Source organism: Dioscorea cayenensis, chromosome 1 (genome assembly GCF_009730915.1).
Source record: "Dioscorea cayenensis subsp. rotundata cultivar TDr96_F1 chromosome 1, TDr96_F1_v2_PseudoChromosome.rev07_lg8_w22 25.fasta, whole genome shotgun sequence".
Classification (NCBI taxonomy): Eukaryota; Viridiplantae; Streptophyta; class Magnoliopsida; order Dioscoreales; family Dioscoreaceae; genus Dioscorea; species Dioscorea cayenensis.
In genome coordinates, this window is record NC_052471.1 from 26,655,902 (window position 1) to 26,667,402 (window position 11,501).

The following is an 11,501-nucleotide window of genomic DNA, read 5'->3' on the forward strand; positions in this document are numbered from 1 at the left end:
TTTTCATAAAAACACACTAATTAATTAATTAATTAATTATTATTTTTAAATAATTTTTTATTTGAAATTATCAAACATCACTTTTCATAAAAACACATTGTTTTAGCCCAGAATTGCATGGTTTGTCAATATTTGACGGTCCTGAAAACATGTGATTGGAAAGGAAGTTGTGGAACCGTTGTTGCCAGTCTTGTCATGTCCCAAACAAACATATCCAAATCAAGTAACGCATGATATACTTTATAACCCATTATTATTAAAAACTTAAATAAGGAAGAAAACAAAATAATAATATTATAATAATTAAAAACTATAATGAATTTTCACATTCATATATTATTATTATTTAAAATTAATAAATAGTCCATTGCATCATCGAAAATCACATTAGAAATAAGAAATAAATTGATGCAGTGCATCAATATGATTTTTTATTTTATCGGTGCATGAATAAGAAATACATTGCTATGGCTAAGTTTTTTTTATTAGGGTTGATTAACAAATCCATTGATGAAGAAGCCGAAAAAATATAGTTTGTAGTAATTTTAAATATAAAATATTTTTCTAATAATAATATTATTAAAAAATTACAATTGATTAATAATATTCTAAATGTAAACTACCTTAATAATTAAATTATTAAATATATCTCAACAATTACAAGACAGTTAATTTAGCCCTGGCTTATTTAGCTGAAGTCTTGGACTAATTTAAGAAAGTTAATATTCTCCTTTTTGGATGACATTACAAAATAATTGAAAAAAAAAATTATAATATACATTTGATCTATACTAATAGAAATAGTATAGTCATTATTGATGGTTTTACATATTTTCAATTATGTTCATATGAAAATTATTTAATAAATTTATAATTTTTTTTTGTTACCTCTCAAAATTTCAACTAAAAGTGTGAAAATAATTAAAATTTATATAAATTGATTTTTTAAATTAAAAATAGAGGTCATCTATTTTAATATAAAAAAAATTTAAAAATATTGCAAGCCAACTTTGTCAGAACATTTCAGAAAGAATAATAATACCTTACCATAATCATGAAAAGAAAAAAATCAGGGACTGTGATTTAGAGATTTTAAAGGGGTTATTTTGTAAAAAAAAAAAGGGTTGAAATATAAAAAGTTTATCACCTTTTTTTATAATATTTCGTTTATTTCTGGTCCATATAAAACCGAGAGAAGAGATCAGCGCCAGCACAAGCCCTCTGTCCGCTCGTCTCGCCCTTCGAACCTCTCCCTTGTTCTCTCTCGAGATCGAAGCTTTGATCTCCTTCTTCTATGCAATCTCTTCGCTCGTGGAGTTCTAGGGTTTGTTTTCATTCTCTCAACCTCTATTATTTTAAGAAGTGATTCGATACAATCGGAATGTTCTTGCTTTCGTCTCATTGCTGTTTCAACTTGTGGGTTTCTTGGCATTTGGCGAGCTTTTTGATATGATTTGATTGAAAAGAATTGTTTTTTTGGGAATTTAGCTGAATTATGGAGTAGAAGTACAGGTGTCCTGATCAGAGGGAGTTTTGGAGATTGGGGAAGCCTCTGGACTGCAACAGCTGTTGACCTGTTGTGTTTTGGTTGTCTTTTCCCTAGGTTTTGTCTGGATACGGCTAGGGACCCTTGGTGATAAGAAAGGAATCATCTTGGCCATTGGGGCTTCGGAGTGGGTTGCTGTTCTATTGAATCTTTGTTGTTTTTTTGGATCTTGCTGTGGTTTGGTGCTCATTTGATCTTGGTTTTGTGGCAAAGAAGGTACTGTTTGTATTGGTTGGTGGGAATTCTTGATTGTGTTTTTGAATACGATGTATTTTGACTGGATTCTTGGATGGAAAGATCTAGTCTGGATCCATTTTGCAACCCAAACGGCTCATGGGTGTGATTTGAGGTTCTTTGGGAACAAAATATATCTTTTACAGCTTCTCATACAGAGTTCTTATTGTGGTTAGGAACTGAAGAGTTGATTGAAGTGGAAAAGAAGAAAAAAAAATGCAAGCAGGAGCTGTGCTTATTGCTTTTGCTGCCGCTATAGGAAACCTGCTGCAGGGATGGGATAATGCTACCATTGCAGGTGTGTGTGTGTGTGTGTTTTCTCTTTCTTCCATTTGTTATGTATTTCTGTTTAATCTGTTTACAGCCACTCATCATTCAGTTTGAGAATTTCTTTTTATAATACACAAGATCGTATTGATTAGCATGTCTATATGATTTATTTCTTTTTGTATTGAATTGATGGTTTAGATGCATGATTTACTTTCAGGTTCTATTCTTTACATCAAGAAGGAATTTAATTTGGAGAGCCAGCCCACGATGGAGGGGCTGATTGTGGCAATGTCATTGATCGGGGCCACCATAATCACTACATTCTCTGGAGCAGTATCAGATTCGATTGGGAGGCGGCCCATGTTAATTATCTCCTCTGTTCTCTACTTCATTAGTGGTTTGATAATGTTTTGGTCTCCCACCGTCTATGTCTTGCTTTTAGCAAGGCTGATAGATGGATTTGGAATTGGTTTGGCTGTTACACTTGTTCCCGTGTATATTTCAGAGACAGCTCCATCGGATATAAGAGGGTTGTTGAATACCTTCCCTCAGTTCACTGGCTCTGCAGGAATGTTTTTATCGTACTGCATGGTTTTTGGAATGTCCTTAATGGCACAGCCTAACTGGAGATTGATGCTTGGCGTCTTGTTTATTCCTTCACTTTTATATTTCATTTTAACAATATTCTTTTTGCCGGAGTCTCCAAGGTGGCTTGTTAGCAAAGGACGGATGGCAGAAGCCAAGCAAGTTTTGCAAAGGTTACGTGGAAGGGAAGACGTCTCAGGTTTGTAATATTTGGCAATGTGTTAATTGTTTCCTTTCAGAGTGAACTTGTACTTAGTTGGCAATGAAATCTCCCTTTTATGTTAAAATGGTACTTCCTAAAAAACGATAAAGCCTCTGATTTATGTATTTATCCTTTGATCTTCACTTCCCATTCTTCTTACAACTCTTTGGTGCTTGACCTTGGAAATATTAGTAATTAACAAGAACCTTACCTGGTCCTGCACTCTTAGTCATTGCAACTCTATGAAAGCTCATATCAGTACTAAATTTTGTTCTATTCATATTGTATCTTTGAGTAGTTGCTTCTATTTAATTTTCTTCCGTTGCCATTTGTGTAACCTCCTCTAGTTTATCGTACACCTGGTAGAGCATTAAAATTCTGCACAGAGATGTGCCTAGCTGTGTTACTATAGAAAATTTGCATATGTGACAGGCATGTGTATTCTGGATCTGTTCTTTGATGTGTTTTTTTCAGTATATAAGAATCCAAGCCCATGTATTTCACTGAATTTTCTCTATCATATTTTACGGATTTGTATTCTGAACTTTTTATTTATTTATTTTTTAATCATTTTTATGATTATCATATACTGTGGATTGTCAAATTTCAGTATATTTTTTATGTGTGTTGAATGAATGCTTTCATTTTCATAGGCAACTTCATGTCTTTTTCATTTATTAGTCATTTCTTACAGATATGTTTACTTGATTTCCAGGAGAAATGGCTTTACTAGTTGAAGGTTTGGGAGTTGGTGGTGAGACATCTATTGAAGAGTACATAATTGGCCCTGCTGGTGAGCTTGCTGATGATCAGGATCCAGCTACCGACAAGGACAAAATTATGTTATATGGGCCTGAGGAAGGTCTCTCCTGGGTTGCGAAACCTGTGACAGGTCAAAGCATTCTTGGAAGCGCTCTTGGTCTTACTTCCCGTCATGGAAGCATGGCAAACCAGGGCAGTACTCTTGTTGATCCTCTCGTCACTCTTTTTGGAAGTGTCCATGAAAAGCTACCTGAGATGGGAAGTATGCGAAGTACATTATTCCCAAATTTTGGAAGCATGTTTAGTACTGCTGAGCAGCAACCCAAAACAGAGCAGTGGGATGAAGAGTCCGGGCGAAGGGATGATGATGATGAATATGCATCTGAAGGTGCAGGTGGTGATTCCGATGACAATGTACATACCCCACTTCTTTCACGCCAGACAACCAGCTTAGAAGGGAAAGACTTGGTTCCCCCACATGCACATGGGAGCACATTCAGTATGAGACGCAATAGCAGTCTCATGCAAGCTAATGCCGGGGAGGCAGTTAGCAGTATGGGCATTGGTGGAGGATGGCAACTAGCTTGGAAATGGTCTGAGAGGGAAAGTGCTGATGGAAAGAAGGAAGGAGGGTTCAAAAGAATCTATCTTCACCAGGAGGGTGTCCCTGGTTCCCGTAGGGGTTCCCTGGTTTCACTTCCTGGAGGTGAAATCCCAGAAGGTGGTGAGTACATCCAAGCAGCTGCATTGGTGAGCCAGCCTGCTCTTTATACTAAGGATCTCATGGGCCAGAAACTAGTTGGTCCGGCTATGGTTCACCCATCAGAAGCAGCTACAAAAGGACCAAGTTGGCGAGATCTTTTTGAAGGAGGAGTGAAGCAGGCATTGATTGTTGGGGTTGGGATTCAGTTCCTTCAGCAGGTAAGAGTATCACTGTATGTTGTTAAGTTGGTAAATGAATTTTTTCTGATACTGTTGAGTTCTGAGATTTTGTTCTGTGAACCTTTCGTATTGCTTACATTTTCTGTGAATCTTTGTTATTTTGCATATCCAAAGTCATCTTTTCCCTTATTCTAGTCTTTTTGCGTTTACTAGTCTTACTCTTGTCATACAGCACTTGAGGTGAAATAATTGGTTGTGGCTCAGCCATTATCTTTCATATTCACTTAAATTGATTTAAGCTTTCTTTGGTAGAGTTTCTTGTTTGGTTGGTCATTTCTATCAGTGTAGGCACTCATTTCTACACTAGTTTTATAACATAATTGAAGTGCAGGCCCACATATTTCATTCTCTCTCTATATTTAGGTAATGATATTTCTTCTCATGTATTTGGTTTTACATTTTTAGACCAAGTATTGGCAATTGCCCTGTGCAAGGTTGCAAACAATAACTGAAAATTTTATGTTAAGTTGGAACATTAAACCCATTAAAAGATTTTGTGACTGATTCAGGGACTTCAGCTTTACATTTTCTTCCTTCACAGTGGTATCTTCCAAGAGATGTATGAGGTCTCGCATTCACATGAAGTCTTCTACATGTCTTTCAAATCAATTGTTAGGTTCTTTACCATCATATGATCAGCTGAAATTAACACTTTTTCTGAATGTTATACAGTTTGCTGGCATAAATGGTGTTCTATACTACACCCCTCAGATTTTGGAGCAAGCAGGTGTCGAGGTTCTTCTCAAAAACATTGGCATCAGTTCGGACTCAGTCTCACTCCTCATCAGTGCTCTCACTACCTTATTGATGCTCCCTTCCATTGGCGTGGCCATGAAGCTAATGGATATTGCTGGCAGAAGGTCAATTCATTCTCCTTTTTCAATCTTTCCTAAACTGACATTCTATAGTTTGATGTTCTAACTTCTAACTCTTTTCTTTTCTGACCGTCGATATTTGCCTTTATGCAGGAGTCTTTTGCTGAGGACTATTCCTGTACTGATTGCATCACTCATTGTTTTGATCCTCTCGAACTTAATTGACTTGGGTACTGTGTTGCACGCCGTGCTTTCAACCGTCAGTGTCATCATCTATTTTTGCTGTTTCGTCATGGGCTTCGGTCCTATCCCAAACATCCTCTGTGCAGAGATCTTCCCAACTAAGGTTCGTGGGCTATGCATAGCCATTTGTGCTCTCACCTTCTGGATTTGCGACATAATTGTCACCTACTCACTCCCTGTGATGCTCACCTCCATTGGTCTCGCCGGAGTATTTGGTATTTATGCTGTCGTATGTATACTCGCCATGGTATTTGTATACTTAAAAGTACCTGAAACAAAGGGTATGCCGCTTGAGGTTATCACGGAGTTCTTTGCTGTTGGAGCTAGAGCAAAAACTGAAATGGTCTCAAATTGACATGTTGAGCAGTGAGACTGCAGTTCAGATTGCATTTCATACCAAAATGGTTCTTTGAGGAAGATCATTCAAGAGAGCAGTTAAGCTATAAGAAAGAAGTCCAGGATGATTATGAAATTCATGTGGATGCAGATGTGTTTGATGATATTTCTTTTGCATTGCAATTTTTAAACAGGGAACTTTCAGAAATTTCATGTCAATCTGTAGCCATTTTTATTCTTTATATCTCCTCTCGATATAGTTCATGTTCTTTAATGTTGAGTTTATCTGCTATTGAACATTTGTGCAGTAAATTCATTAGAATCGAGATGAAAGAATCAGAATTTATAAATTTCATCCCTTCAAACTTCAAGAGTCTGAATGTAGTATTAATTTGTTGCAATCAAAACTGAAAATATGAAAATGATTTGTCATACATTTTTCCTAGTTCCACAACAAATTGACAAAACTTTGGGTACATATGAATCTATTTACAACTTGGCTATTGGAATTGCATAACAATGAATATGTTCTAGTTTTAAGATGTGGTACGTAAAACCGCAACTCATGGCCATGCTCTGCCCGTATGCACAAGGATGACTGCACAAGGCAGTGAAAAAGGTATGAGTGTACAGGCTAGAGTTTTTTAAGTTCATCGGTTGTTGTAATCTCATCGGAGTCACGCCCTGAGGTGGGATGTTCAAGGTGCTGATTGGTCGGGAGATCGGTTTCCTGCTGTTCTTGTGGTCTAGCAGAGTTGATTTGCCTCTCAAAATCTCGGGTGCTTCTGTTTGGATCATGTGGCGTCTTACTTGATTTTTGCCTCTGCATAATACAAGTAAACAAACAAAACATCAGTAGGTGTTTATTCTTGTAATTAAGACACGATTTGATAGGTCAGAAATCACAAGTCAAATAAATTAAACATAATATATATTTGACCTTACTAGCGGTTTCATGATCAATGATCAAATTTTGAAAAGAAACAAAAATTAAATAGACTTACACTTTGTAGTGCATCTATCTTTCTTTGCATTGCTTCATGTTCAACTCTAATACGGAATGGAGCACCATGTTTTTGATATACATTCTCTCGAGCCAAATTCTCATCAATGTCACTGACCGTTGTTGCAAAAGGGTGATTGGCAGGGATCCATCGCACTCTATCAGGGTCGACATCAGGTGGTATATCATCACCTTCTTTGAGAAAAACAGTTGGACTTTTCCATTGGTATATTTGTGATCTCCTCTTCTGATGGCTTGATTGTTGTTCTCTAGTGAGGGTCACTGGTGCCATGCGATAAACCTTCCCAAACATTTCGATCGTGGAATCACCCTCGCCAGCTTTAACTAAGGGATTGTTAAAAGGATCATCATACCTTAAGGGCTTCGAGCTGTCCAAGTAAAAAGTTCACTTAGTTAATGCAAAATCCCGCGAGACCAAAACCAAACTTTAGTACCTATTTATATATCTAGCGAAAACACATACTGATACTACTGTTTTTCGTCACAAATATCAGATTAACTTCACTTACACATCATCATACCAAGGGTGAGTTCAAATCAATGGAAGAAGCAAACCTAAAAGAATCTCAACAGCACCCCTTTCTTAACTTTCCTATACATCTGATTTTCTTCAATCAATCAAACGTAATAAAACCAGTGTTATTAAAAGCAAGAAAGGCGCTCAGGCGAGGCGAGGCCCTAGCGCCTCAACACCCTCTAGGCGAGGCACCTTCAATAAAGCGAGCCTAGACGAGCGGTTTTTGCCAGGCGACAAGCATAAAAAAGGCGCGCCTGTCTTTTTTTTACTTTGTTTAATGCTATCAACCATATATTTAATGTTTTCAATTATTGTTAATTGGGATTTTATAAAGGCACACTTACTAATAAGGAAGAAAATTAATTTAAGAGAGAAAAACTAGGTGATTTTAAATAGCAAACCTATTAATAAGGAAAGAAATAAATTTAGAGGAGAAAAACTAGGCGATTTTAAAAAAAATCACGCATACTAATAAAGAGGAAAATAAATTTCGGGGAGAAAAACTATGTGATTTTAAAAATGTGCACTTACTAAGAAGGAATGAAATAAATTTAGAGTAAAACTAGGTGATTGAAGTGTACAATTGCTATTTTTTAAAAAATAATGAGTAAATTAACGGGTTAACTAATTAACAAGAGAAAATTGAAGAAGCAACAAAAGTTGCACTCTAAATCTAGTGATGGGATTGAAGCTAGTTTAGATGATGAAGATGATAATATTGTAGAAATAGATGACTTATGAAGACAGAATTTGTACTCTAAAAACTTGAGTGGTTCTAGACTTCTAGGAGTATTTTGCTTGACTCTATGTTTTGCTTTATTTGACTTTAATTATTCCAAAAATTATATATATATATATATATACAAGCTATTTATTAACTATTACTTTACTTCGCTCGTGCATGCGCCTCTCGTGGCGCCTCTCGCCTCAAGCAATAAAAAGTCTTAGCGCCTTAAGGGCGCCTATCGCTTTTAATTACATTGAATAAAACAACTATATTTCTAGGTTTTCTTCCATCTATCTCAGTCCTTCATATATCTTAAAACACAATGATACTACTGTTATGTGTTATAAATATCATATAACTATCTTATTTAACTCGAACAAGAGTTGGAATCATCGGAAGAAGCAAGCCAAAATAAATCTCATCAGCACCTTTTCATTCACTTTCCTAAGCATCTTATTTTCTTTACTAAATCAAACATAATGAAACTACAAATCTTGATCGATTTTCTCCAATTTATCTCAATCCTTTATATATCAAGATAAAATAAATGGTCATACTATTGTGTTACAAATACAAAGGGTTAGTTCAAATCATTCGAAGAAACAAAGATAAATAAGTCATGTCAGCACTTTTTCCTTAATTTTCCCGTCCATTTTATTTTCATCAGTAAGCCAAGCATAATAAAACAACCATACTATTCAGTCTTTGTCAAATTTATCTCAACCTATACACATAATCCACTTTAACAAATGAAATATGACAATTCAATCTACTATTTTGCGTTCAAATATCACATTTAACTCACTTGCAAAATTTCATACTATGTGAGTTCAAAGTTCAAACCATTAGAAGAAGCAAATATTAGGGGGAGTTCATTTCATGGGAAGTGGTTTGACTCCCCCCTACTAATGATGTTCGCTTGTCTTGAAGTGAGGGACTTTCCTCCTTCAAATTGAAATGGGTTTTGAACTAAATCCACTTCAGTAATTTTTTTTAATAAAGTGGAGAGAAGTCGCCCACCTTAAAAAAACTCACTTCCCCCCACTTTCAAAGAACTTTTTGAACTCATAGAACTCCATCAAATACCCGAACTCTGCAAACCCATTCTCCAGAAGCACCGAAAATGAAAGTGGCACCTCCCCACGTCCCCACTATGGACCATTTCCCCTAAAATAAAAACCCCCTTAATGAATCTCACAAGCAAATTTCCCATCATTTTCTCATCATCTTACGTTCTTTGGTAAACCAAACATCAGAAAGCAATAATGCTTCCAGTTTTTCTCCACTTTACCTCAATATAAACACACAATTTAATTATAACAACAGCTAAGCTGAAAGAGAACTCAGAGAGTGAGTCAAAGAACATACATGCCTCTTCTATCAGACCGCAGTTGCCCCCGTCTAATGAGATCAGCAACCGAACCTTGGCGCTCACGGCGATGACTCCTCACAACAATCTGCCTTACAAAAATCACAACAACACTAGCAGCAAATGCAATGCACAACCATACTGCATACTTCATGTCAAAGCTGCTCCCTTTCATCTAATTCAAGCCATAACCAAAACAAACAATGAGCATTGTATGATCACAATTCAATGCATAACAAGAAAGACGCAATCTTTGGCATTCAATCTCACACCCGGAGAAGAGGAGCACGAATAGTGCTGATTGTAGCATGCAATGAGAGACCCATCCTTTGCGGATCCACACCACCCCCTTCTAACTCATTGTGAGCTGGATCTTTAGCATTCTTACCATCACCGGAATCAAGAGAGCCTCCCGCAGCTCTAATTACCAAATTTTTCAAGTGAATTCGTCTCGAAGGGAAAGAATCAACCTGCGAGTTCGGGGAAGCCGCAACGCTGAGGAATCTAATTCGAATCTGTGAACAAAATCAAGGTTAAAAGAAACAGAAGATTTGTACAAAATTGTAGAATATTGAGAACCAAACAGAGAGCTTTACCAGGGGAGGAAGGGAGCGAAGACGGGGGAGATGGAGAGTGGCCGGGATCGAAGCCATTGGCGATGAAACATCAAAGCTCGAAGAGAAAGTAAGGTTAGGGTTAGGATTTCCGAGACTCACAAATACGGTTGGAAGACGCTGAGCTTCAAATGGGAATTGTTTGGGGAGAAATTTTATTTAATTAAATGAATTTTACAAAATTTGTGGATATTTTGCATTTACATCCCAACAAATGACAAAATTATGAGAATATAACTAAGGAAAAAAGCATCACTTTTGAACATAAAAAATATAAAATAAAACAAACTAAAATGCGGAAAAACAACATATCCATATAGAAAAATAAAATAAAAATTTTAAAAAGAAAAAAAAATTATTGCTTATTTATTTATTGATATTTGGTTGAACAAATTTATTTAAGTTATGGATTAAAATAATATTTTTTAATTTCAAGACAAACTCAACCGTTAAAATATTTTTTTTTTTGAGTAAAGCCGTTAGCATTCATCCTAAAAAAAATTATTAAACTAATTATATTTCTACATTAACCTATATAGTTTCGAGTTTTTGTTATTATATTTTATTTATTTTTGTCTCATGTAGATCTCCAACCCACAACCCAAAATCCCAAATTTGGTTTCACTACAGTAAATTATACTTCAACCACAAATCCCAAATCTAATTCCAAAAAAAAATATTCTTTTACCCATCTCATTTATTATTAATATTACTATTCAACCACAATATATTTGAAATTAATTATTTTCAACAATGATTTAATTAAATATTATTTACAATGTAATAATACATTACTAATAAAATTAATTTAAAATATTTTTTTAATTTATGATTTAATTTATTTAGAAAATAATATATATATAAATATACATATTTTAATTAGGTTGATAAATAATTAATAAATTTAACTATTTTAGTATATTTTAGTATATTTTAACTATTTTAGTTTAATAAATTTATCATAAATTAATTTAATTAAGAAATTTATTATTAAATAATTAATTACACATAAAATTTAAAATTATATTAAAATATTACTTTAATTAAATTATTAATTATACAAATTAATAACTTAAAGTTTTTATTAGTTATAATAATAAAAATATAAAATATTGAATAAAAAATATAAAATATGTGGGACCCCAAATTTGGGGTCATCTACCCCCACCTCCAAATTTGGGGTAGGAAAAGCCAAAAAAAGGTTGGGATGGAGCCATCCATGACATAAATTTGGCATTTGGGGTCCTAGCTAGAGATGCCCTAAAGGTCTTTCAATAATATTATTTTCAATTTTATATTTTATTGCACCATTTTC

General features: G+C 34.9%; 2 protein-coding genes across 6 annotated transcripts; one reads left to right on the forward strand and one right to left on the reverse strand.

Moving 5' to 3' along the window:
- The first annotated feature begins 1,183 nt into the window (after positions 1-1,183).
- Positions 1,184-6,205, forward strand: LOC120265569 (monosaccharide-sensing protein 2-like). 5 transcript variants are annotated; one of them, XM_039273517.1, is made up of 7 exons: positions 1,184-1,324; positions 1,604-1,762; positions 1,957-2,078; positions 2,268-2,834; positions 3,553-4,520; positions 5,214-5,401; positions 5,510-6,205. In XM_039273517.1, exons 3-7 carry the CDS (start codon positions 1,997-1,999, stop codon positions 5,952-5,954), a joined length of 2,250 nt encoding a protein of 749 aa, XP_039129451.1. In that variant the 5' UTR covers positions 1,184-1,324; positions 1,604-1,762; positions 1,957-1,996; the 3' UTR covers positions 5,955-6,205. The 5 variants fall into 5 exon arrangements, with proteins under 5 accessions (XP_039129451.1, XP_039129467.1, XP_039129475.1 ...); XM_039273533.1 differs by having other exon boundaries at positions 1,186-1,324; positions 1,513-1,762; XM_039273526.1 differs by having other exon boundaries at positions 1,191-1,324; positions 1,489-1,762.
- Positions 6,206-6,343: 138 nt separating this feature from the next.
- Positions 6,344-10,313, reverse strand: LOC120265601 (protein MULTIPLE CHLOROPLAST DIVISION SITE 1). Its single transcript, XM_039273550.1, has 5 exons — positions 10,169-10,313; positions 9,845-10,087; positions 9,572-9,747; positions 6,940-7,327; positions 6,344-6,758 (listed from the first exon to the last, which is right to left on the reverse strand). The coding sequence occupies exons 1-5, from the start codon at positions 10,223-10,225 to the stop codon at positions 6,570-6,572; spliced, it is 1,053 nt and encodes a 350-aa protein (XP_039129484.1). The 5' UTR covers positions 10,226-10,313; the 3' UTR covers positions 6,344-6,569.
- Between the last annotated feature and the right edge of the window lie 1,188 nt (positions 10,314-11,501).

What these genes read in the sequence shown, in the direction of transcription:
- LOC120265569 (XM_039273517.1), top strand. Translation starts at nt 1,997, where the DNA reads ATGCAAGCAGGAGCTGTGCTTATTGCTTTTGCTGCCGCTATAGGAAAC. An exon ending in GGATAATGCTACCATTGCAG is followed by an intron (nt 2,079 to 2,267) that starts GTGTGTGTGTGT and finishes ATTTACTTTCAG; the next exon opens with GTTCTATTCTTTACATCAAG. An exon ending in TGGAAGGGAAGACGTCTCAG is followed by an intron (nt 2,835 to 3,552) that starts GTTTGTAATATT and finishes CTTGATTTCCAG; the next exon opens with GAGAAATGGCTTTACTAGTT.
- LOC120265601 (XM_039273550.1), bottom strand. Translation starts at nt 10,225, where the DNA reads ATGGCTTCGATCCCGGCCACTCTCCATCTCCCCCGTCTTCGCTCCCTT. An exon ending in TTCGTGCTCCTCTTCTCCGG is followed by an intron (nt 9,748 to 9,844) that starts GTGTGAGATTGA and finishes GGCTTGAATTAG; the next exon opens with ATGAAAGGGAGCAGCTTTGA. An exon ending in CGGTCTGATAGAAGAGGCAT is followed by an intron (nt 7,328 to 9,571) that starts GTATGTTCTTTG and finishes TTACTTGGACAG; the next exon opens with CTCGAAGCCCTTAAGGTATG.